We start from the raw sequence: 24,459 nt of genomic DNA on the forward strand, positions 1-24,459 counted from the left end.
GAGGCTGCAGAGACAGATGGTTATTAATTTCCTAAGGTCCCATGGCTAATAAGAACTGGAATTCCAACTAGGGTCTACTAAACTCCAAAGTTCAAGCTCTTCTATAAGGACTTAGAACAGAGATGGTCAATATCCTCACTGTAGAGATGAGGAAACTAGCTCAGAGAGGTCAAAGAACTGGCCAGTGGTTGTACATGTGGAAAGTGGTGCTGCCAGTATGCAAACCCATTTCTTTGGCCACCAACCCAATGTTTATTTTGCCAACAAAAAAGTGAGGAAACCTGAGTAGACCACCTCAGAGATTCCCTCCAGCTGAGATACATTTAAATTCTGGGTTAAGACCAGAGTCAGAGGAGAATGGGTGAAAATAAAGAAGCAACTTGGTCTTACTGCTTTGTCTCACACTCCCTCCCTCAGGAAGCCAGAGTGGCTGCCCCAGCTCTGCCCTTTCAGCCTCATCGCATCACCCAGGGAAGGAGACAGTCAACACATTGAGGTGCATTTCAACCCTTGAAGTTTGGACTCCCCAGACTTCACACTGACCCCTCCCCCCCCGCCCCGCCGCCCAGCAGCCTCTTCCCCGAGGAGCCTGTGTCCGCAGTCTCCCCTTACACAGGCGCATCCATGCCCTGACCATTCGCCCCTCAGTGTGTTGGCAGCGAGAGTGGTCCCCAGGGGAGAGGGTGAGCACACGTGGGCACAGTGGCATCCTTACACACTGGGCCCCACACGGAACCCTCCAATCCCAGCCTGCGGAGCGGGGCGCTGGGGGCGCAGGAGGCGGTGGCTGGAGACCCCGGCCCCGCCCAGCGCCCCACAGAGACACGCCCCGGGGGAGGAGCTAACGTTTCGCTGGCCCCGCGGGGTTGAGAGCGGACTTCTGCGCCTCCTCCGCCCGGGGGGAGAGACATGGCCCACGAGCGTCCCGCCGGCGCCCTGGAGCCCGAGCTCGTCCAGCGGCTGCTGCTCTCCTGCCGGGAAGCCAAGAAGTCCGCCTACTGCCCCTACAGTCACTTCCCCGTGGGGGCCGCGATCCTCACTCGGGACGGAAGGATCTTCTCCGGTAAGGGCGCCCGGGTCCCCCTCGGCCGCAGCCCGGGCGAGAGGTCGCAGGAGGACGGGAGGGAGGCGGCAGAGCAGAGGGCAGCTCTGGCCGCTCGTGGTTGGGCCAACCCTGTAACGCTGGCATCGCCCCCCCATTCCCCCTACCCCCCGCCCTGCCTGCTGTCCGGGACTGTGGGGCTGAATTCAGGTGCTGCTCAGATGCAGCGACCTTTTCAATTCTTAGAGGACTGGGAAGCCAGAGGTGGGACGGGGAGGGACATGGGAAGGGGAGGCCGTAACTCAAAGCTGGGACACGGCTGATACTTTGTGAGCGCCCCCTCCACGCGTGGCCCTGTGCGAAGGCTTCCAGGTTTCATCACCAAGTCCTCACCTCTCACCCACCCATATCCGTGTTCGGCCCATTTTTCCATAGAGAAACTGAGGCCCAGAGAGAGGGACACGGCTTGCTCAAGGTCACACGGGGCGCTGGTGGTGGAACTCAGGGCTGGTGTCCCCCAAACCCTGCTTTCTTCCCATCACCCACTGGGCGAGGAAGGAAATTAAGGAACCCACCGCCAACAGGCAGTGTGACTTGTTAGCGGAGTTCAGGCCTTGTAGAGTGATACCGGAGAAAAGAAGCAGAGAGAAGTTTGAGTGACTAGCAATGATCCCTGGCCTGGGGAAGATGGGAACTGGACGATGGGAACTGGAGTCAGCACTAATCGGTTCCTAAGCTCCCTTTCTTTGGTCTGTTGGTTTTCTAGAAGAGCTCACTTGAACAAAAGTTCAGACTTGTTTTTGCTAAGCTAAGAGGCATTCTCATTCAAAACAGCGGGGGACTTCGTAAGGAAGTAGTAGGGAAGCTATGCCCCTCCCCTTCGGAGGGTAGATGAGAATTGGCACAGTGGGACAGATGGGGACACCCAGCACTGCTGCCCAGAATCCGCCTCTACTTGGCAATGGCAGCTGTTTAAAGGGACAGAGGTTCACAGGTGGACATAATCCATGCCCTCCAGTAGCCTAAGGCCAGTTGTGAGCCACTGCTCAGCTGTGAGTCTGGCTGGGGATCCCTGTCTCCCCTTGTATGGTGCCCGCCCCCCCGCCCCGGGCTCTCCTTGCTGTTCATGTCACCTCTTGTCTTGGAGTTTCTGTCCGGTTTCAGGAGTCACCTGGGTCTTAAACCTCTTTGAGCAGGAGAAGGAAACTTGAGGGAGCGCTAGTATGTGAAAGGATAGTGAAGAATGTTATCCATTAACCCTTATAACTCCTCATGGCAGTTTGAGATCACAGAGAAGTAAATGGAGGCTCGCAGGAGCTAAATGCCCAAGTCATAAAGTTGGGATTCGAACCCAGAGTTCCCCTGACTCCAAGTTGGCTACTCCGTAGGGAATCAAGACTCTATGTGTCTGGTGGGAATTCAGACCTGGCCTGGTGGGTCAAATGACTATTAAACATTAACCACCACCACAAACAACATTGCAACCCACACTGTCCTTGGGCTCCAGGGGCTTGAACGCTGAATCCGCCATTGGCTCTTTCCAAAGCCTCCTTGCATGGATTCATTCATTCAACAAATATTTGCTGAGCACCATGACGTCCGAGGTAAAGTGCTAAGTACCAGGGATATTGCAGTGAGCACAAATGATGTAATCTCTGCCCCCCCACGGAGGTTCCGCATCTTACACAGATCATGGTTCGAAAGGGGAAGCCTCAACCAATGACTGTGGGAGTGAATGAAGAAGGCCAGCCCGAGTGCGGCCTGTTGAAATTGCAGGGAAGAACCTGGTCGTACAGTGGAGATTTAGGGAAGCCTTCTGGGATGGGGCGAAGGCTCTGGACTTAGAGACTCCTGGGTGTGAATCCTGGAGCTGCTGTTTTACCAGCTGTGTGACCCTGGACATGACCCTTCACCCTAATGCGTCTTACACATTTGTAAACTGAGGATCGTGCACCCACCTTTCTGGATGGCTGTGAAGAGAGCTGGTTTCTTCACTGATGGTTGGTGCCTGTGCTGATCAGCCATGCAATCCTCAGGTCATGAGCTCATGCCTATAAAATGATTAGCACAGTGTCTGCCCACAGGAAGGATGCCACAAGTGGTGGCAGCTTCTTCTCTTTTTTTTTTTTTTTTTTAAGATTTATTTATTTGACAGACAGAGATCACAAGTAGGCAGAGAGTCAGGCAGAGAGAGAGGAAGGGAAGCAGGCTCCCCACTGAGCAGAGAGCCGGATGCAGGGGCTCAATCCCAGGACCCTGGGACCATGACCCCAGCGGAAGGCAGAGGCTTTAACCCACTGAGCCACCCAGGCGCCCCAGCTTCTTCTCTTTTAATATTATTATATTATTACTATTTGGAGGCAGATTGTGGAGGACTTGTGAAGGCCAAGCACTGACACGGAGATTTGGTGAGGTAGGAACGAAGGGAACCAGGAACATTATTAAGAAGAGTAACATGAAAACAGAATTCAAGAGCAGTTAGTCTGACAAGTACTCAGGGAGGGCCAAGACAGGAAAGAGTGTCAGGAGGATGATGTCTGTCTTGTTTGCTGACCCGTCCACAGGGCTGGCACATTGACCAGCCTTGATATGTCCTCAGTTAAAAGTTTGTTGAATGCATGAGCGAGTGACTCGAACTAGGACAGTGGTAAGTGGAACAATAAAGAAGGAAGGGCCTGAGAGAAACTGTATGGTACAAGTGGACTGGGCTTTCGGTGAGCAGTACTGGAATAACGAAAGGAATATGGTTCTAGATCTTCAGCCAGGTAGACCGGGGGAATAATGAGGCACTGGCCAAAGCAGGGAGCAGAAGGCAGAGCTGGATTGGTTGGTGCTGAGGACATCATGGGCAGGGACCAACCGCTACAGTGGATTGATCGCCCACTTAGTGACTGATCACTTGCTAAGCACTTGGCATGGAAGATCTCTTATGAGATCTTGTATGGTATCTTAGAGCCCCCACATGAAGGGACACAATGACTGTCACATGCACTAGAGCAGTTTCAGTTGTAAATGACAGAAACCAATCAGAACCATAATGAGTAAGGATAGATCTTAACTCAGGGATGGCTGGGCCCAGGAACTCAGATGTCACCATGCCCTTTATCCTTCTGGGTGCTTATTTCTTTCTCTTATCCTCTAGGTGGGCTTTTTCCAGGCATCAGGGAACATGAGTGCAGGCAGCCTCTGGTTCACATCCTTAGAGCCTCAAAAGCAGAGAGGCAAGAACTCTTTCTCCACTAGTTGGAGATGGAAAAATTCCAGGGAAGGGCTTTGATTGGTCCTTCTCCAATCACGTGCACATCCCTGAGCCAATCACTGTTGTCATGATAGAGTAGCGCAATTGGTCGAGCTGACTCACACGCACATTGTTCCCAGGGTGGGGTGGGGGGGTGTGTTAGCACAGGAAGGAGTATGGAGGTGCCAGAGCAAAACCCAAACACACGCTCTACAAATGAGGTAACTCAGGTCAGTTCTTTGTGCTGCCCCCTGCCGCAGGGTGCATGTGTGGAGGGGGCCTGGGAGAGGGGGACGAATGGAGGGTGTTTACCAGAATCCCTGAATCTCCTACAGATGGGAAGAGAGGGCAGAGGGTAGTAAGGCAGGGCTCGGAGAGGTGGGGACCTGGAACAGTCAGAGGAAAACTGACATGCGTCATGGGGTGAACTAGAGATGCTTGGGAGACAGAGAGGGTGCGCCTGAATTTACACATGGAGTTTATTGTTTGGTACGAGACAGGCCTGCCTAGTTCTGTGACTTCTTCCAGATGTACCGGAGACCAGCCTCTGTGGAGTTTCCCTCCTCGGGACAGCTGGTGCCCCATTTGGTTCAAAAGCAAGTCTGACAGCCTTGCTGTCACGGTCTTGTAATAATGATGCTTCCCCTTGACCCTGGCCAGGGTCTTGTGCCTCTCAAGGATGGGCCACGGGAAGGTGACTCATCACGACAATTACCTTCTGCGATCACTGCTGGAGAGTTGCAGGGGAGAGGAGGAGCCCACCAGGGAAGGAGGAGCTCCAGAGGGAGAGGGAGGTGGGGGCACAGAAGAGATGGGGCAGCAGGGGGAGTTGGCAGGGTCGGTGGGGTAGCCCGGGGCTGCCTGGGTTTGTGCAATGCCAGATGGGAGGTGGTGGAGGAAAGTCATGGAGACAACTCTTTGCTGGCCCCATCCAAGGGATGGGCAAATTTGTCCTTGGGATGGTGGTCTGTCTCCCTCTCCCCCTCTCCCTAGAGGGACTTCAGCACTCTATATCCTCCTTTGCTGTTTGGGGGAAAGCCACTTTACGGATCAGCTGTAATGAATTCTGGGAGGAACAAACCACATTTCTAAAAAGACACTTAAAGATGTCCTCATTAATCGCTGACTCCAGCTTGTCTTGGCTTTAACCTTTAAATCTGATCCTTCATGGTCTCCCCCAGACCAGCCCCTGGCCTCCTGGCTCCCTCCCTGGGCTTCCCTTCTCCTCTAGGACTCCTCTCCAAGCCATTCCCCCCTCCCCAGAACACCTCCAGGCGAGTCAAAGCAAGCATCTCTAACTGGCTTCCTGTCCTTACCCGCCTCGCCCTGTCCTCCCACCCACAGGCTCATCCAGTAGCCCCCTCCAGTGTCCCTCAAGAACAGTTCTTTACAAAGATGAGCGTCACTAAAACGCCTGGCCTCTGTAGTTGAGTTAGAATATGATTCCTGTGTCACAGTGTGTTGCATGTGCAGTGGGTAGGGAGATGGGAAAGTGGAAAGGGTGTGGTATTTCTTCAAGCACGTGGCCATGACATTTCTTTGGTTCAGTGATTCTCAAATATGGTCCCAGACCTGTGGCCTGGGTACCTCCTGGGAACTTGCAAGAAATGCAAATTCTTGGGGTCTGACCCAGGACTACTGAAGAAGAAACTCCAGGAGCAGGGCTGAGAAATCCCTTTTAAGAAGCTGTCCACAAGATACGGACGCCGGGGGCTGGTATGAGAAGGACTGCTCTAACCATACCAAGATCCCTCCGGACGGAGTAAGAGCCGTGCTTTCGAACAAGGCTCTTTTCCCTGCGGGGGGGTCGGGCCCACATCCCCTCCTGGTAAACTTCCTTCCTTGGTGATAGCTTGATAACCTCTAACCCTCGTCCTGCTGTCAGCGCCAAACCAGCTCTACAATATGTCCTCACAGAAATGCCATAGAGAAAAAGGACAGTCCTTTGTACCTGACAGGTCAGGATGTGAGTCCAGGCTCCCTGCCAGCAGGCTCAGCTTTTATCTTCTCTAAAATGGGCTCATAATAGTCTCTGCCCTAAAGAGTTATTAAAAGGGTTAACAAGGGTGCCTGGGTGGCTCAGTGGGTTAAGCCGCTGCCTTCGGCTCGGGTCATGATCTCAGGGTCCTGGGATCGAGTCCCGCATCGGGCTCTCTGCTCAGCGGGGAGCCTGCTTCCCTCTCTCTCTCTCTGCCTGCCTCTCTGCCTACTTGTGATCTCTCTCTGTCAAATCAATAAATAAAATCTTAAAAAAAAAAAAATAAATAAATAAAAGGGTTAACAACATAATACAGATGGAGTGCCAGGCAGGTAAAAGAAAAACAACGAAAGAAAAGAATAAAAGAAAGCCATTAGTAGTATCTTATAATTCTGGATCCCTAACTTGCTATCATGTCAGCCTGCACCCGCGTGTGTGTGTGTGTGTGTGTGTGTGTGTGTGTGTGTGTGTGTTTCAGAGCAAAAGCAAAGGCAACACAGAGAATGGTACTGGTTTGCCTGGATGGATGATGACCTGTTTTCTGAGCTGAGGGAAGCAAAAGAAAATTGTCTCGGAAGAAGCTAAGGGCTTCTTCCTCTTTTTTTTTCCCCTCTTTTTTAATAAGACTAGAAAATTCCACTTGAAGTTGTTCCTTTGCATCTCAGAGATGTAGCACCCAACTGGGAAATTCCACGCATTGGATAAAAAGTAACTGAGGGTCTGGCTGGCCTCATTGTTCCAGGCCCCCCAGGCATCCTGCAGCATGAGGGTCCCTGCCCCCAGGAAGTTAATCTGTGATGAGAGAATGTGACAATAGAAACGTTTCTTCAGGAAAGTGTTAAGCAAGGTGATGAAAATTAAAGCAGGATAAATGGATGGAGAGGGTTGGAGGCCGCGGGGGTGGGGGGAGGCAACAACTTGAGCTAGGGTGATCATGGTGAGCTTCTCTGAGGAGGGAACATCTGGGCAGAGACTGGAGTAGAGTGAACCATCTGCACATGGGGGAAAAGAGTTGCAGGCAGTGGGAATAGCCAGGGCAAAGGCTGTATGGCAAGAGAGGGCGTGGCGTCCTTGGAAAACAGCTGGAAAGCCAGTGATCCTGAAGAGCCAAAGGAGATGAAGTCCAACAGGTAGGCAGGTTGGAACCAGGTTTTGTGAGGCCTTGTAGGCCCTGGAAAGGATTTCAAAGTGTCTGAAGGGAAGAATCAGAGCCACTGTCACACCTTGTCTAGAAGGAGCAGGTGCTCAGTCACACAGGCCTACCACCACCAAACCCTTGCCTTTATTATCGTTAAATTTTATTTCAATTAATTAGCATGTAGTGTGAATTTCAGAGGTAGAGTTTAGTGATTCATCAGTTGCATAGAACACCCAGGGCTCATTCCACCACGTGCCCTCCTTCATGCCCATCCCCCCATTACTCCATCCCCACCCACCACCCCTCCAGCAACCCTCTGTGTTTTCTCTAAAGTTAGGAGTCTCTTATGGTTTGTCTCCCTCTCTAGTTTCATCTTATTTCATTTCCACCAATTCCAAAATTGACTTTTGTGCAGTTGGTAACAGCAACTGGCCATTGCTGACCCACAGCACTGTGCCAGGCTGTGTGCTCGTTGCTCTAAGTGTGTGATCTCCACTCATTCTCACCAGAGTCCTCCGAGGGAGGTGCTATGGCTTTCACTTCATAAATGATGAAACTGACCCTCGAGAAAGTTTTAGTGTCTTTCCCAAACTCTCAGAGCCAGTAGGGCCAAGGGTCCCAGGGTAGAACTGAAACTCGGGGCTCTTTCTGCAAAGCCCTGATTCAGCCGTGGGCTCTCTTCTAAAACAATCTCTCAAAAAAATGAATGAATGAATGAATGAATGAATGAATGAATAAAACAGTCTCTCTTCCTTCACTGGCCCTTTTAAATTTTTAGGCACAGTAAGGAAGATTTCTCCATATGAGGCCATTCTGAACTTCAAGTGCAGACACAGGCAATCGTCCTGAGGAAGGAACCTTCTGCCAAACCCAAGATTTCTGTGAATCACGTTTAACAGGGAGAGTGCCCCTGAGTCAGGGAGGAGGCAGGGCTGGGGCGGTTGCCTGACAGGGAAGGATGTAGGGGGAATAAGGCGAGCAAGGATCTTACTCTGGGAGAGGCAGAAGTCAAATGCAAGCAGGCCAAAGTCAACAGAGGTGGGCAGGGCGGGCAAGGGCTTGTTTAGAGGAAGTCATTTCAGGCAGGCACCGGGAACTTGGCTGGGGAGACTAGGTGGGGGAGCGAGCTGCATTCATTCATTCATTTAACTTTTATTGCCCTCGAGAGCGGGCCAGTTATCCGGCTGTAGTGACTCACACATGTGAATGCAAAGAAATGCTTGGCCGAAGTCAAAAACACTTGGCGTTCAGTAAATGTCAACCATTGCTTTCAGGGTTGGAAGTCCCTGGTCACTCCTTGTCCCGCAACCCAACTGTACGGACTGACTTCTGGGTGGCCGTAAAGGACAGATGCCCATCTGCACTATTAAACAAAAGGAGGCCATGTTGGCTCCTAAAACTGTGGGAAGAGATGGCGTGTAGCGGGGCCTCAGGGGCAACTGCACCAGCCCAGACTCTTTTCTGGCCATCTCTCATCTCAGCTCCCATCCGTTCTTCTGAGTGCCCATTTGCCCCAGTGGTCTCCTCCATAATGAACGGAAACCAGGGCAGCAGCCCGGCCCAAGCCCAAATTCTCAGTCTCGTAGAGGAACTGAAGTTCCTGTGTAGAGAACTGTGATTGGCTCAGTGTGGGTAAGGTGCCTGGCTCTGATTGGCCCAAGGAGTTAGGTGCTCAACTCTGATTGGCCCAGTATGGGTCAGATACTCATCTTTTGACCAATAAAAAGGTCATGTGAGACAATATGGCAGCTCTCATTTGAAATGTTTGTTGGGAGGGTTGTTGCAGGAGGTGTGGTGACATTCATTCCTCTCCATCTGTTGGACATGAATGCCTGTGATCTTGAGAACCATGATGATGATTAGTGAATCAGATGATTAACTGAACCCCTCCTGAGGCGTCCATTTAAATAATGCACTGACAGAAAATTCTGTGGGGAAAATACATGAGGAAATAATGACCAATTTCCAAATTTGACTACAGTAGGAACCAAATCCTGCATAATCACGTTAAAAAAAAAAAAAAAAAGGAGTGACTTAGGTAAGGAACAGTCTCAGGTGATGAGACAAATGGAAACATAGTGACTCGCACAAGATGGCTGCTTGCTTCTCTCATCTAACAGACCAAGGATGGGCTGGAGTCTTGGGCATATGGACTGTTCTGCTCTGCTGTGGTCTACGAGGCTGTTCAGTTCAGATTCCTTCTCTCTTGATGTCCTGCCATCCCTAGAGTGGTGTCCACAGCCATGTGTTCAAAACCAGTACACGTCATCACATCCATGTTCCAGCCCCCAGAAAAGGGAAAGATGAGGTGGGGAGCAAACAATGGCCCCATAAAGATGTCATCTGGAAGTTGCACCCACCACTTCCGCTTGTATCTTAATTGATTAAAACGACAAGACTCTAGGAAACCTTCCAGTGAGGCTGGGAAATGTGGTCTCTTGGCTGGGTAGTCACATGTCCCACTCAACTCCAGTGGCTTCTGTTGGGACAGTGAACCCTGGGAACAATTCGTCTTTGCCACAGGACTACCTGTGGCCTGTCAGTATCTGTGTACATCCTTCTTTCCACATGTAGGACCCACTTACCACCTTCTTAAGAGAGGCGACCCAGGGGCACCTGGGTGGCTCAGTGGGTTAAGCCTCTGCCTTTGGCTCAGGTCATGATCTCAGGGTCCTGGGATCGAGCCCCACATCGGGCTCTCTGCTCACAGGGAGACTGCTTCCCCCTCTCTCTCTCTGCCTGCCTCTTTGCCTACTTGTGATTTCTCTCTCTGTCAAATAAGTAAATAAAATCTTTAAAAAAAAAAAAAAAAGAGAGAGAGAGAGAGAGAGAGGCGCGACCCAAAGTCCCCACCCAGTTACGGCATCCAGCTCCAAGAGTGGAATCCCAGGGCTGTTCAGTCTCCTTCCTGAGATGTGGATGTCGTCCTGTTGGCCTAGTGGCCCAAAATCTAAAAGTAATCACCCACACGCCAGTTCCCACTCACTCCCACAATATTCAGTGCAGAGAAGAAGCAGGAAAGAGTAGGAAAGAATAACCACTATCAAATCTTCTGATCAGAAAAGGGAAGAAAAGGGAGCACACAGTGACCACCAGTCCATGCAGTTATCAGTTCTACTGGGCAAGAAGTGTGAAGGCTCCCTGCCCTGGTACACACTCTCTTACCTTTCTGCCCTGAGGGTAACTGTCCACTCTCTATGGTGACCCCAGGCTTTGCCCTGTGGGAGCTGCTTCCTTGACTATCCTAACCTCAGCCACACATCTGAAGTGGGTTTGGGGGAGAATTCCCCCCATCTTGGGTGCATACAACTCTCTCAGCTCACTTCTGATGGTGGGGTTTTGGGGACCCAAGGGTTTCTTTTGGGATTAAACAATCACAGGATTTTACAGAGCAGACTTTTGGCTTCTCTGGGCTAGCCAGTTCTGTGAAACACTTAGAAACCTCCTGGTTTATTTGCTTCCAGTCTCTTCCATACAGGAGTACCATACTCAAAGATCCTTTCTGGGCATAGTTCTTAAGCCTACCAACTCCCCTTTTTTAGTAACTGGCTTCCCTGTTTGGCCCATCCCTGCTGCGTCGTTTTGATGATGGCCCCCTTGAGGCCCCAAAACAATAGACTGGGTAAGAAGGTGTCACTCTTCATCAGATCTTTGCCATGGGGCTGATTCCCATTGTCAGGTAGTAAATCCTCATGGTATGTAGCACAGTCTGCTTCTCAGGTTATTAAAGGATGTGGCTTTACCAAATAACCTGCCACAGAGTAACAAGGGCCATCAGCTTTCCACAGGGCCATGTCTGTTTTCCCATTCATGTCGCCCAACTGCTAAGCTAAGGCCATTATTTTTTTTTCTTAAGGTTTTATTTCTTTTGTCAGAGAGCACAAGCCAGGGGAGTGGCAGGTCAAGGGAGAAGTAGGTAGAGGGAGAAACAGGCTCCTAAAAAGCCAGGCACCCGATGCGGGACTTGATCCTAGAACCCTGGGATCATGACCTGTGCAGAAGGCAGACACAACTGACTGAGCCACCCAGACATCCCAAGACTATGTATTTTAGATGTTTATTTTTTCAAGGCTGCATTTCACTCTCATTACCAATTTCTCTATCAGTTAGGTGTAGGTTAAAGCTGCTGTAACAAAAAGTCCCAAACACAATGACTTCAACATGACAGGATTCTCTTTTATTCTCACATAACAACTCAGAGTAGACAGTTGTGCCAGGGCAAACGGGTGATTCTACTCTGCTGCATGAGTTGGACCAGGGTCCCGAGTGCCTTCTGTTCTGTTGCTTCTCCATCCCTATGACCATAAAGGACACAGCCAGAGCTGTCCCACCTCCCCCCAGCCTGGAGAACATAAAAGAAAGGAGCAAAAGGCTCTCCATCTCTTTACCAAAAATGTGATCCTGAAGTTTCCCATCTCGCTTTGGGCCACACCGCTGATGAAAACTTCGTCGTACTATGCCGCCGAGGTATCCAGCAAATATGGTCTCTAGCTGAGCGGCCGTGTGAGCAGCCATATTGGCTTACGTACTTACTTCTTACTTAAAGCAAGAAGGAGAGGGGCACCTGGGTGGAGGTTAAGGCTCTGCTTTGGGTCATGATCTTCGGGTCTGGCATGGTTAGGTAGTGATTTCAGGGTTCTGAGATCGGGCCCCACATCAGACCCCCTACTCAGTGTTTCTCCCTCTCCCCCTCCCCCACTCTCTCCCCACTTGTGCATGGGTGACTCACACCTGTCCGTGCTCTCTCTTGCTAATAAATAAATAAAATATTTTTTTAAAAAAGGAAGAAGGAGAAAATAAATCCTGGGGAGCAATTGATAATCTCTGCCTCAGAGAGAAAGGCAAGCCATGAAGAGTGACACAGACCACATCCCGACAGTCAGGAGGAAGCCCACTTTCTGCGGCGATTATCTCCATGAAAATGGGGAATTTGTTAGTCAGTCAGTCTGGCTATGCCAGTGTTTTGTGTCCTGGGAACAGGCTTTGCCCATTGTTCCCCGGGGCCGCTCCTGGGAGGGACACTGGGGAGGACTCTCTGACTGTGGGCTCTGCCACCAAGCAGCCGGCCGCCCCTTGGAGGGCTGGGATTGCGTGAAGGCTTGTGCAATCACAGACACCTTTTGCAAAGCTTGGGAGTTCCTTGTTTGTTAGTGTGTTGGTTTTGACAGTTTGTTTTGTAACACGACTCAAATAGCATTCACTTGAACTCTGAGAGCTGGTAAACACCACCAAAATTTTGCCCACACCCAATCGTTGAACCTTCTGTCTCTTAGATCCAGGGCTGCGGGAGCTCTGCTCAGCCTCTTAAGCCATGGCATCTCCCTTGACCTTGACCTTTGCTGGGGAGGTGGGGCTGTGCTGCCCCTGCTCCCAGGCTATGCTTCAAGATGGAGGTATTGGGTGAGTGACAAGGGTTGGAATGCTGGGAAGGTCCATAGCAGTAGCAGGGGTTCACCGAGTCTCCCAGTGCTTCCTGTCAAGCTGTCCTCTCTGAGTAATAGTGTTCTTCCTGCGCTGGAATGGGGCAAGCCTCTTCCGCAATACCTGCCACAGGAAGTGGTTCTGCTGGAAATGCCACTGGGTTTTCCTCTCTTCTCAGGGTGCAACATAGAAAACATCTGCTACCCGTTGGGCGTCTGTGCGGAGCGGACAGCAATCCAGAAGGCCATCTCAGAAGGACACAGAGAGTTCAGGGCCATCGCTATCTCCAGGTAAAGGGTGGGAAAGGCAGGTTGCAGCCGTATACATCCATCTGTTTGGCCAACGCTCACCACACACATGTTATCCATCCGTTCATTCATCTAACACATTTATTCTGTACTTCCTATGTGCCAGGCACTGTCGGGCTTGGCTGAGTGCTGAGAATAAAGAGAAAAATCAGAAATGGACTCTGCCCAGGATGCCTGGGGTGGTTCAGTCAGTTAGGCAACTGCCTTCAGCTCAGGTCATGATCTCAGGGTCTTGGAATCAAGTCCTGCATCGGGCTCCTTGCTCAGAGGGGAGCCTACTTCTCCCTCTGCCTGCCACTTCCCCGGCTTGTGCGTGGTCTCTCTCTCTCTCCCTCCCACAAATAAATAAATAAAACCTTTAAAAAAAAAAAAAAAAGAAATGGACTCTGCCCTCAGTGAGCCCAGAGCAGATAAACAACCAACATATCTTTAGCTTAAGGGTAGGTGTGGTTTTTGTTCTAATAACAGCGCAGACTACAACAGGATGCCTGCAAGCCACAACAGAAAGGCAGCATAGAAACCTAAAGCTGGAGGGACCTAAGAATCACCTGATATAGACTCCCTGGCCACGACCCCATTTTACAGATGGACAAACAGGCCCAACAAGGTTGGGTAACTTCCCTGGGATTCGTGGCAAAGCTGGGAGGATCCCAGATCTCTGCAGCCTCACTCTGGGCTCATTCCACACCACCATGCTGTGCCGAGAAGTCAAACACCCTTCCCCACTCTCATTGAGCTGCCTCAGGGATCCCTTGGCATTCCCTACCTCTGAGTGCCAGGAAGCAGGCTACCAAGACAAGCTGGTGGGGTGACAGCCAGGTCAACCCGGGTTACAGTTCACACTAATCAGATTCCATTCGGGTCCTGACTGAACAAAAGCATTAATCAACTCTCTGTACATGCTCCAATGTAAATAACCAGTTTCCTGCAGCCACTCCAGAAAACAGCATGGAGGTTCCTCAAAAAGTTGAATATAGACTACCCTATGACCCAGCAGTTGCACTACTGGGTATTTACCCTAAAGATACAAATGTAGTGATCCGAAGGGGCACATGCACCCGAATGTTTATAGCAGCAATGTCTACAATAGCCAAACTATGGAAAGAACCTAGATGTCCATCAACAGATGAATGGATAAAGAAGATCCGGTGTATATATATATATATATACATATATATACACACACATACACACACACACACAAACATACATACATATACACAGTGGAATACTATGCAGCCATCAAAAAACCCCGAACAAAATCTTGCCATTTCCAATGACATGGCTAGAACTAGAGGGTATTATGCTAAGTGAAATAAATCAATCAGAGAAAGACATTTATCCTATGATCTCACCAATTTGAAGAATTTGAGAAACAAGACAGAGGATCATAGAGGAAGGGAGGGAGAAATGAAACAAGGTGAAACCAGAGAGGGAAACAAATCTTAAGAGACTCTTGGTCTCAGGAAACAAACTGAGGGTTGCTGGAGTGGAGAGGGATGGGAGGGATGGGGGAGGCTGGGTGATGAACATGGCGGAGGGTATGTGCTATGGTGAGTGCTGCAAATTGTGTAAGACTGATGAATCACAGACCCACCCCTGAAACAAAGAACACATTATATGTTAATTTAATAATAAATAAATAAATATCAAGGTTCCCACATGTGGACCCTCACAGGACGTTCACTGAGTTCTTGTCATAGGTCATAGGGTAGCTCTGTTGGCCCCAGACCTAGGCAAGGTGGCATCAGGATTTGAGCACGAATGGGCTCTTTCACTCCCTCAGACCCTGTCCCTCTTCCGGTTTGATGGTGAATTGCTCTTGTGTGCACCTTTGCATTGTCTGAGGACAAGTTCTCTTTTATTACTCTTTTTTTTTTTCAAGATTTTATTTATTTATTTACTTATTTGGGAGGAGTGCGAGTTGGGGGAGGGAGAAACTCCAGCAGACTCCCTGCAGAGCGTGAAACCCCACACAGGGCTCAATGTCATGACCCTGAGATCATGACCTGAGCCCAAATCAAGAGTCCAGGAAGCTTAACCCATGGAGCCACCCAGATGCCCCCAAGAGAGTTTTCTCAGCAGAGTAATGGTGTGGGGGAGATGCCACGGGAAATGTTTAATCTACCCAGAGAGCGACTGCGAGGCTGACCAGACGTTGGTCTTTCAGGACCTCCAGGTGCCTGGGTCACAGATGAGGAGTGCACTACCCCTCCCTCGTGCTGGCCCTGCAGGGCCTTGTGGGCAGAAACGCAGGGACTTAGCACAATGTCCTGCAGGGGCCACATGGTAGAAACAACCCCCGTTTCTTTTTTCTTTTTTCTTTTTTTTTTTTTAAGATTTTACCTATTTATTCGACAGACAGAGATCACAAGTAGGCAGAGAGGCAAGCAGAGAGGGAGAGAGGGGAGGAAGCAGGCTCCCTGCTGAGCAGAGAGCTCGATGCAGGGCATGATCCTAGGACCCATGGATCATGACCTGAGCGGAAGGCAGAGGCTTTAACCCACTGAGCCACCCAGGTGCCCCCAAGCCCCTGTTTCTTTATAGGATCCCAAACTTTGCCTCAGTCTGGCCCCGAAGTGGACCAGGCTATTGAAGTCTATTTTCCTGAGCGACTGGAGCCAAGGGGGGATGACGGAGAAGGGCCCAGCTTCCCAGAGCCTTCCCTTGTCACCAAGGTCTGTCCTGGCTCCCCTTCAGCTTAGGGAGGAATAAATGAGGCTGTGCTGGGAACATTTTGTGCAGATGATTAGAGCTCAGGATGTGGATTACACTTAATTTAAAAGCAGGGTGTGGGGAAATAACTCATACAAAGCTGATCCAAGAAAATAATGGTATTCTGGGTGAAAAAGAGGCCAAAGTCAACAAAAGAAGATAAAAAAAAGGACTGGGTATCACTAGTGATGATTAGCAAATGTCCTTATTTACATTAAACCTGCATTTTTCTAGCACCCAACTGCTCTGCTCCAGCGATCCAGCCTGTCCCAGCGTCTCTGAGCCAGAAATGCAGCCATTATTACATTAATGACTTGGTAAATTGGGTGCGTGGGTTTGCAGAATGAGTGGAAAGTGCCAGCTCCCTTGTTAACACTGATGGGTGTGAACACTTTCAGAGAGCCCCTTCGAGATCTACAGGACGTGTGGAGCTCCAGAGTGTGGAGCCCAGGATGGGATTTTGCTAACAGGAAGCTAAGCTTGTCCCAGGGTGGGCCCCAGTGTAGGCATCAAAGACTATCGGTTTCCAGCCCGTCGCATCTGATAAGGATGGTCCCAGCGTGTGAGCAGAATCAGCACAAATACAGAAACTGTTGATCCCAGCACAAGGTGGGAGAGGTCGATGTCCCGCTGCACCAACCATATTTCAGGGAGTGTCTTCTCCAAAGCTTTCGATTCTTACTCTTGACAGGAAGATTGAGTAATGGTTAAAAACCCTGGTTCCGAGGTTAGTGAGACCTGGGTAACCCTGTTTCACTGCTTTTCGTCCCTAGCATGGAGAAGATTGACATACACCCCCTGGGCTGTCACCACGCGACAGGAAGTGATTTCTGTACAGGTCCTGGCACAGAGTATGCAACAAATTACAGCTACTGTTTTCACTTTATCCTTATGACTTTTGCAAGCTATAAAACTCCCAAAGGCAGAGCCCGCAAATCCTGGATTCAGATTTTGATCCTGCTAGCTCTGTGACCTTGGGCAGGTCATGTCATCTTCCATGACCTATAACATGAGGATGATAAGACTACCTACATAGCCCCTACCTTATGGGGTTGTTAGGGGATTAAATGAGTTCGTGTCCCTGAAGTCCTTAGCACAGGAGCCCGGCACAGAGAAGTGCAACGTAAGGGGAAGCCTGAGTTTTGTCTGTTTTGCTCATTGCTGTATCCCCAGCACCAACAGGGCCTGGCACAGTGCATCAATAAACATTTGTCAGTTAAAATGAGATAATTCATTTAAGTGCTTTGCAGGATGCCTGGAACCCTCCAGGCACATATTAAATAATATGATAATCATTGCCAACATATATATGATAAATTAATTTTAAATTATATGTAAGTTATATATAATAAATCTGTATGAGGAGGTACTAAAATGAAGACAGAGCTAATACGTGTAAAGGAATGAGTGCCCAGTAGTATAGTCAATAGTGATACGTATAGACCACTCCAAGGTTTACAAAGCCCTCGGCACACTTTTTTTTTTTTTTTTAGATTTTTTATTTATTTATTTGACAGAGAGAAAGATCACAAGGAGGCAGAGAGGCAGGCAGAGAGAGAGGGGGAAGCAGGCTCCCTGCTGAGCAGACAGCTTGATGCGGGGCTCTATCCCAGGACCCTGAGATCATGACCTGAGCCGAAAGCATAGGCTTAACCCACTGAGCCACTCAGGCGCCCCGCCCTTGGCACAGTTTATCTCATTTTGTCTTCCAGCATTCCTGCAAAGTAGGTGCCATGATTCCCTACATGTTACAGGCAAAGAAATGCACATTGAATGGGTTAAAATTACTTGGTTAAAGTCACACATGGTTAACGAAAGGAGGAGCTGACCAAAAACCAAAACTGAAGTCCTGTGTCCTTGCAGAGGTCTCTCAGAGCTGTGGGTCTAGAAAAGCAAGGACGATGGTGGTAGCGGACATAACCGCTGGTGCTTCAGCAGGCTTGGCGGTCCCTACTGTTAAACTCACCTTCCCTAAGTGCCACTCCTCATCCTGCTCAAAGCTAGAGGACTGCCTGTAGGTGGCTCCTTTCTGAGAGGCCAACCCTTGGCTGTAAGCATCTCTTCCCTAGACTTCTCAGATGCCAGGAGCCTGTTTTACCCTTTGACTCACATGTCTTATTTTTTTGCATGCCACAGGGCCTTCGCACATACTATTTCTGTTGCCTACAGCACAGAAAAACATGGGGCTTCGGTCTAGCACCTCTGTTAGTTACTTCATTTCACTGAACCTGTTTTCTTGCAGATAAGATGGTCATTCTGACACTCAGGTTGCACTGAGAATTCAAAGAAATAATGGATAGCCAATGCCTGCTACAGATCTTGGCACACAGTAGCTGCTTGCTAATGGTGACTTAGGAATGCTCCATTTCCTCCAAGGACAGAACCAAATGCCATCTCCTCCACAAAATATTCTCTATTGTTCCCCTGTCAGGGATTGTCTCCTCTTAGAGTACGTTCTTACCGCATTTTGTTTAAAATGATAATTCATCCAGGTGTCTGCTTGTTCACTGGGCTGAGCAGACTCCTGAAGGCCAGAGACATATTCCTCTTAACCTTTGTGTCCCTGGAGTGTGGGTGACAGTGAGTGTTTTGTGTCCCTGGAGTGTGGGTGACGGTAAGTGTTCACTTAACGTTTCCCAAAGGCACTGATGAAAACGACACGCCTCTGGTTGGAAACTGCCTGGTAGGGTGGGGTGTGACCTCATCCAGAGCTGGGCAGAGCCTCGGGGCCTGATCTCCACAGCTGTCCTCATGCCTCAGGAGAGACTGATCCGGGTTTGATTCTCTGTCCCCACAGTGACCTGCAAGATGACTTTATCTCACCCTGCGGAGCCTGCAGGCAAGTCATGAGAGAGGTAAGCACCTTGCCTTTCTGGAAAAGGTACACCAGGTGCGTCCCTGGCGTCCCTGGCCTCCCAGGCTGCCAGCCAGGACACATAGCTACCGTCCTGTGTGCCCTGTTGGCCGACAAGCTTGCCCAAGCTTGCATGAATCGCTGGAAATTATTCCTTCACACAACAGCCACTGGAGTGTCTGCTGTGTGCTGAGCACTGAGCTAGGGCTGGGGAGACAGCAGTGAGCAGACAAGCCAGGCCTTGTCTTCAGAGTTCACAGTCTAGTGCAAGAGATAGACAACAAACAAGGAGCAAAATAAACAGTTTCTGAGAATGATGAGGGCTATGGAGAAAAGAGTGCAGAGAAAGGAATCCGAGGTCAACAAACACTGGTCCAGGGCAAATCCAGCCCTGTCCCTTTACTATTGTAAATAAAGTTTTATTGGCACACAGCCCCGCCCATTCCTGTACGTTTTGTCTGTAGCCGCTTTGGCCCTATGACAGCACAGCTGGACAGTTACAAGGAAGCCCTGTGGCCTGCAGAGTCTAAAATAGTTCCTGTCTGGCCTGTTACAGAAAAATAGTTTGCCCACCGCTGCTTTAGATAGCCAGGAAGGGCCTGTCTTGGAGGATGACATCGGCGCAGAGATATAAATAATAAAAAATGAGGCAGACAAAGGTCTAGAGAAGATTTCCAGGCAAAGGAAGCAGCATGTTTAGTGCCCATACACTTGGTGAGTTTGATTAAGTCGTGAGAAGGCCAAAGAGGCTATAACAATGAATAAGGAGGAGAAATAATGGGACTGAGGGCCTTATAGGCCATGGGACAGAGGGTACACTGGATTCCAAAAAGAAAGGGAACTGAATTGTGCCCTTAGAAATGGTGAAAAGCATGGGGCGCCTGGGTGGCTCAGTGGGTTAAGCCTATGCTTTCAGCTCAGGTCATGATCTCAGGGTCCTGGGATCGAGTCCTGCATCCAGCTCAGCAGGGAGCTTGCTTCCCCCCTCTCTCTGCCTGCCTCTCTGTCTACTTGTGATCTCTCTCTGTCAAATAAATAAATAAAATCTTTAAAGAAAAAAAAAGAAATGGTGAAAAGCAGATTCGATGAGTTCTTAATCTGGCTCAGTGGTAAGTTTTTTTGTGCGTATATGTACATTTGGGGAGTGTCAGTAGCTTTCCCAGGCTCCCCAAGAGGTCTGTGTCCCCCAGAGTCCCCAAAAGGTTAAAGCCACTGGCCTGGAGAATCCCACAGGCCCTTGAACTTCCAGGTGACATCATCAGCCCTTCTAAACACAGCATCTCCTTTCATCTTGACCCCAGCCTATCAGGGAAGTGGGGGGCGGGGCGTTACTCCCACTTCCAGAGAAGTAAAACGGCCTGCTGAAGGACATGCAGCCGGATGGTGGTGAGCTGGCGTTCATGGTCAGTTCAGGCTCACTGTTCCTCATGGCCGTCTCCCTGCCTTTGTGGGTCTATAGACAAGACCGATTCCCTTGGGCCCTGGAGGAGATATAACGGTGCTTTGCAGACTAGGAGAACAGGAGCGCCTGGTGCCCTGGAGATGTCTGCTTTTGGAGCTGTTTACATCCTGGGAGAGAAGGGGTTGTTTCCTTTCATTTGCTTTTGTGCCCTGGGGTTTCAAAGCATTGCCTATCATGCAGACAGCTCCATTGTTTTTCTGCTTCTTGCCAGGCCTGCAAACCAGACAGAGTTAGCAGCCCATGGTTCCCCAGTTCAGATGCAAATACCGCCATAAAGGCATTGAATCCACAATATGGACTCATCTCACGTTCCAGGGGCAGAAATGGCTGCCCAGCACCTTGTCGTGTCCAAGGCCATGTGAGGAAACCACATCAGAGTGCCAGCTCCCTGGCTCCCCAGGCCCCAGCTTAGGCCAACTGCTCATTGCTGTTTTCCCCAAACAGATTAGATGTTGGCAAACGAGAGAAGGTGAATAAAAAAAAGCTAAAGGAGGGAGAGGCAGAACTGAAACCAAAAATGCAAATAACAAATGATGAAGCTTGGGGGCCGAGGATGGGGCCCTCGGACTCGCCACCACTCAGGTTTCATCCATACCCTCAGGCAGAGCCTGCCAAGCAGAAAAATCTCCTTCCTTAAAGCATTAATTAAGAACAACAACAACAAAAAATCCAGGGTGCCTGGGTGGCTCAGTGGGTTAAAGCCTCTGCCTTCGGCTCAGGTCATGATCCCAGGGTCCTGGGATTGAGCCCCACATCGGGCTCTCTGCCCGGCGGGGAGGCTGCTTCCCCCCCACACACCTGCCTGCCTCTCTGCCTACTTGTGATCTCCGTCTGTCAAATAAATAAAATCTTTAAAAAAAAAAAAATCCAGAGACTGATCATGCCCCATAATAATGTGATTCAGACAGAAGCATGGAAAGCCATTAGGCTACTCAACACGTCAATAAGAATGGCTTCCATTAACTAAGCACCTGCTATGTCCAGGCACTATGTCCAGTGCCTTCTGTCCGTCATAAGTCTCACAATGCACGGCCGGGCCGAGACCCAGTTTGCTAACTCCAGCTCTGGGGCCCTGCATCATGCACAGCTGTCTTCCTGCCCGGTACTTTCTTCTGTTCTTTTTTTGTTTCTTTTTTTTTTTAAAGATTTTTATTTATTAGACAGAGAGCTAGAGAGAGAGCACAAGTAGGCAGAGAGGCAGGCAGAGGGAGAGAGAGAAGCAGGCTCTGCTGAGCAGGGAACCCGACGCAGGACTCGATCCCAGGACCCTGGGATCATGACCCAAGCCAAAGGCAGCTGCCCAACCAACTGAGCCACCCAGGCGCCCCACTTTCTCCTGTTCTTAAAGTCATTTCACACATCAAGATGCTGAGCCCCAGAGGATCGGATCGTTTGCCCAAGATCAAACATCAAGCAAGTTTTAGCTCCTGAGAGTAGAAGAGAAAGATGGGGAGACAGATCTGAGCTAAAATTTCTTCTTTGCTGGCTTTACCCTCTTAAGCGTAAAGTGGGGGTACGATTGCACGTACCACAAGAGCATAGAGTAAAATCATGCATGGGCAGTATCTGGTGTGTAGTGAGCCAGGCTTGCACCTGCTCATGCTTGGGAGGAGTGGAGGACATGCTGGAGGGAAGCAGGGTTTTAGTTGTCGAATGTCCTGGCAGGAGGAGGTCTAGCCCTGGGGGTTACTGTTCCTGTAAAGCCCCGGGCAAGTCTCATCACAGAACAGAGCGCTTACTGCTCCTTAACAGAGTGCTGAGCAGTTTTAATTGCTCAGTGGGCATTCTTGCATTGGCTCTGTCCTCAAGCTCTCTGGGCCAGGTATGACTGTCATCCCCACTTTACAGATGAGAAAACTGAGGCACAGAAAGGACCATTCTGCAGCTAGAGTCAGACTCAAATCAAGGTCAGTCCTAATCCCTCGGACACGCTACCTCCCTCATGATGGCTTTGCTTCTTTTTCCAGTTTGGCACCAACTGGGCTGTCTACATGACCAAGCCAGATGGCACCTATGTTGTCAGGACAGTCCTGGAGCTGCTGCCTGCCCCTTTCGGGTCCATAGGCTGGCAAAAGATCCAGTGAGTTCGGGAAAATGCCCACTGCCTGGAAGAGCCTGGGTTTCCACATGTATTTAAGGGGACAACTGCCCAGAGAACTTCACGAAGATGTTCTTACAGACCTGGAGACATCTGCCACGTGGACAGGGCTGGGCAGAGATGGCTTTTCCAAATGACACTCGAGTGCGGAGATCTTCACTGAAGCAATAAAGGGTTTTGTTCCATCCTGGGCCAACATCCCTCCTGGCAACCCACCTTGTCCTTCCTGGGACAGGAGCACCCATCCCTTCCTTTCCTTCCCAAGAGCCATCTTTAAAATTCCAGCCAAGTCTGGACTGCTTCTCCGTCAGCCTTCCCAAGGTTCTATACTGTTCTGAGCGACTTTTCTAATTATAGACCTCACAGAGTGCACGTTTTGCTCCGTCTCTGTCATTGTTCACAACTCTAAGGGTGACAGAGTGATTTGTCTTTCTAGAAAGACCTGGACACTTTCTGCTAGGGGAAAGTGGGACCGTGTACCCTTCGGTGTGGAGAGCTGGGTTTTTAGGCAACTTGCTCCTCCAGATGGGAGGCCCCACTGGGCTGGGCCAAACTGCCAGTGGCCATTTCTAGAGTCTATTTTGGACTCAGGGTAGACCTGAGCACCTCTGGATGCTGTCCCCCTCTCCACGGCTGTATCTGAGTGATTCCAAAGTATAAGGGGAAAGGCAGGAGTTCGTCTAGACAGGGTAAAAATGTATCTCTGGGGGCACCTGGGTGGTTCAGTGGGTTAAGCCTCTGCCTTGGGCTCAGGTCATGATCCCAGGGTCCTGGGATCAAGCCCTACATCGGGCTCTCTGCTCAGCAGGAAGCCTGCTTCCCTTCTTCTCTCTGCCTGCCTCTCTGGCTGACTCTCTGCCTACTTGTGATCTGTCTGTCAAATAAATAATAAAAATAAAATCTTTTAAAAAGAAATGTATCTCTGAAGACTGACTGTGTGGTACTTCCCTGTGGATTCTTTTTTCTTTTCTTTCCTCTTTTTTTTTTAAGACTTCATTTATCCATTTGACAGCGACACAGCAAGAAAGGGAACACAAGCGGGGTGGGGGGGGGGGAGAGGGAAAAGCAGGCCTCCCGCTGAGCAGGGAGCCTGACATGGGGCTCAATCCTGACCCTGGGATCATGACCTGAGCCAAAGGCAGACGCTTAACGTCTGAGCCACCCAAGGTGCCCGCATGGATTCTTTTTATTTAAAGTGCCTAGCAGCTCACTGAAGTGGTTATCTTCTTAGAGATGAGGGCACTGGGCTTCAGAGAGGTTGAGTGACTCACTCTAGGACTGTGCGAAAGCTCAGACCTGAACCCAGGTCTCGGAACTCTGAGTGTGGTGTAGAAATAGTGCGTGATCTTTGCCAGGAGCTGTGCTAAGGCGTGTAACACATATGAAGGCTTATGTGAACCCTCATTCATCAAGCTCAAAGTGCATTGTCCTCATTTTACCAAGGAGCAAATAGAAGCTCAGAGAGGTAACGTCACTTGCTGAAAGTCACACAGCTAAAAGGCAGCACAGCTGGAACTGGAGTCAGGTCTGTCTGATTCCAAGTGTTTTGTTGTTTCTGGGGTTTTTTTCCATTCTCCTGCAGCCGAAGTTTGGCTGCCTTTGTATATTTTACATGGCAAAAACTGCAAAGTGAAAGATGCGTAAAAAATAGTCTGTGCCCTTGAGAGGTGTAAACAGGTCAAGTGTGTGGAAATATACACAGTGATCCAGGCGAGTACCAGATGCAAGGTGGGTATAGTCGAGGTGCCATGCTGCATTCTGGGGTGTGAGGAGGTTAGGGAGGGGACTATAGCATTGATGCATTGGTTATCAAACGTTGTCCGTCTGTCTTTTGCCCCTCTCTTTCATGCACACACACAATTAGGAAGATGAGGCCTCAGTAAGGAAGGGAGCCAGGCTGGCCCTCTAAAGGGGGCTGATGGCTCTGGGTGTCCTCCCTGGAAGTTGGCCTTGGGACCAGCCCCACTGGCTGAATGAGAATAGAGCACAGATTTCTTCTTTCCTAGGCAAGCAAGTTGCTGGGGGCGCCAGTAGTGGACAGGCAAGTCACCCCTTTCCTGTGAGTCTTTCTACTCAGATCCAGAGATCGTGGAAGTATTGCTGTCTGGCTTTTCCACAACACACCCAGACCTCCCTGCCGCCATCTTGGGAGGCAGGAACGTGGTCCCAGCATGGCTGCACAGCGCAGAAGTCGACTCTGCCTTT

General features: G+C 50.0%; 1 protein-coding gene across 1 annotated transcript; it reads left to right on the forward strand.

The window, feature by feature from the left end:
* Positions 1-868: 868 nt before the first annotated feature.
* On the forward strand, positions 869-22,626 carry CDA (cytidine deaminase). The gene is made up of 4 exons (XM_032863637.1): positions 869-1,063; positions 12,996-13,107; positions 18,638-18,695; positions 22,124-22,626. Exons 1-4 carry the CDS (start codon positions 910-912, stop codon positions 22,238-22,240), a joined length of 441 nt encoding a protein of 146 aa, XP_032719528.1. The 5' UTR covers positions 869-909; the 3' UTR covers positions 22,241-22,626.
* The last annotated feature ends 1,833 nt before the right edge of the window (positions 22,627-24,459 follow it).

Source organism: Lontra canadensis, unplaced genomic scaffold, assembly GCF_010015895.1.
Source record: "Lontra canadensis isolate GAN:19392208 unplaced genomic scaffold, GSC_riverotter_1.0 scaffold25, whole genome shotgun sequence".
Taxonomy (NCBI): Eukaryota; Metazoa; Chordata; class Mammalia; order Carnivora; family Mustelidae; genus Lontra; species Lontra canadensis.

Bases quoted from the DNA above. Each gene is read 5' to 3' on its own strand.
- CDA (XM_032863637.1), top strand. From the start codon at position 910: ATGGCCCACGAGCGTCCCGCCGGCGCCCTGGAGCCCGAGCTCGTCCAG. The intron at 1,064-12,995 runs GTAAGGGCGCCC...CTCTCTTCTCAG, and splicing joins GGACGGAAGGATCTTCTCCG to GGTGCAACATAGAAAACATC. The intron at 18,696-22,123 runs GTAAGCACCTTG...TTCTTTTTCCAG, and splicing joins GCAGGCAAGTCATGAGAGAG to TTTGGCACCAACTGGGCTGT.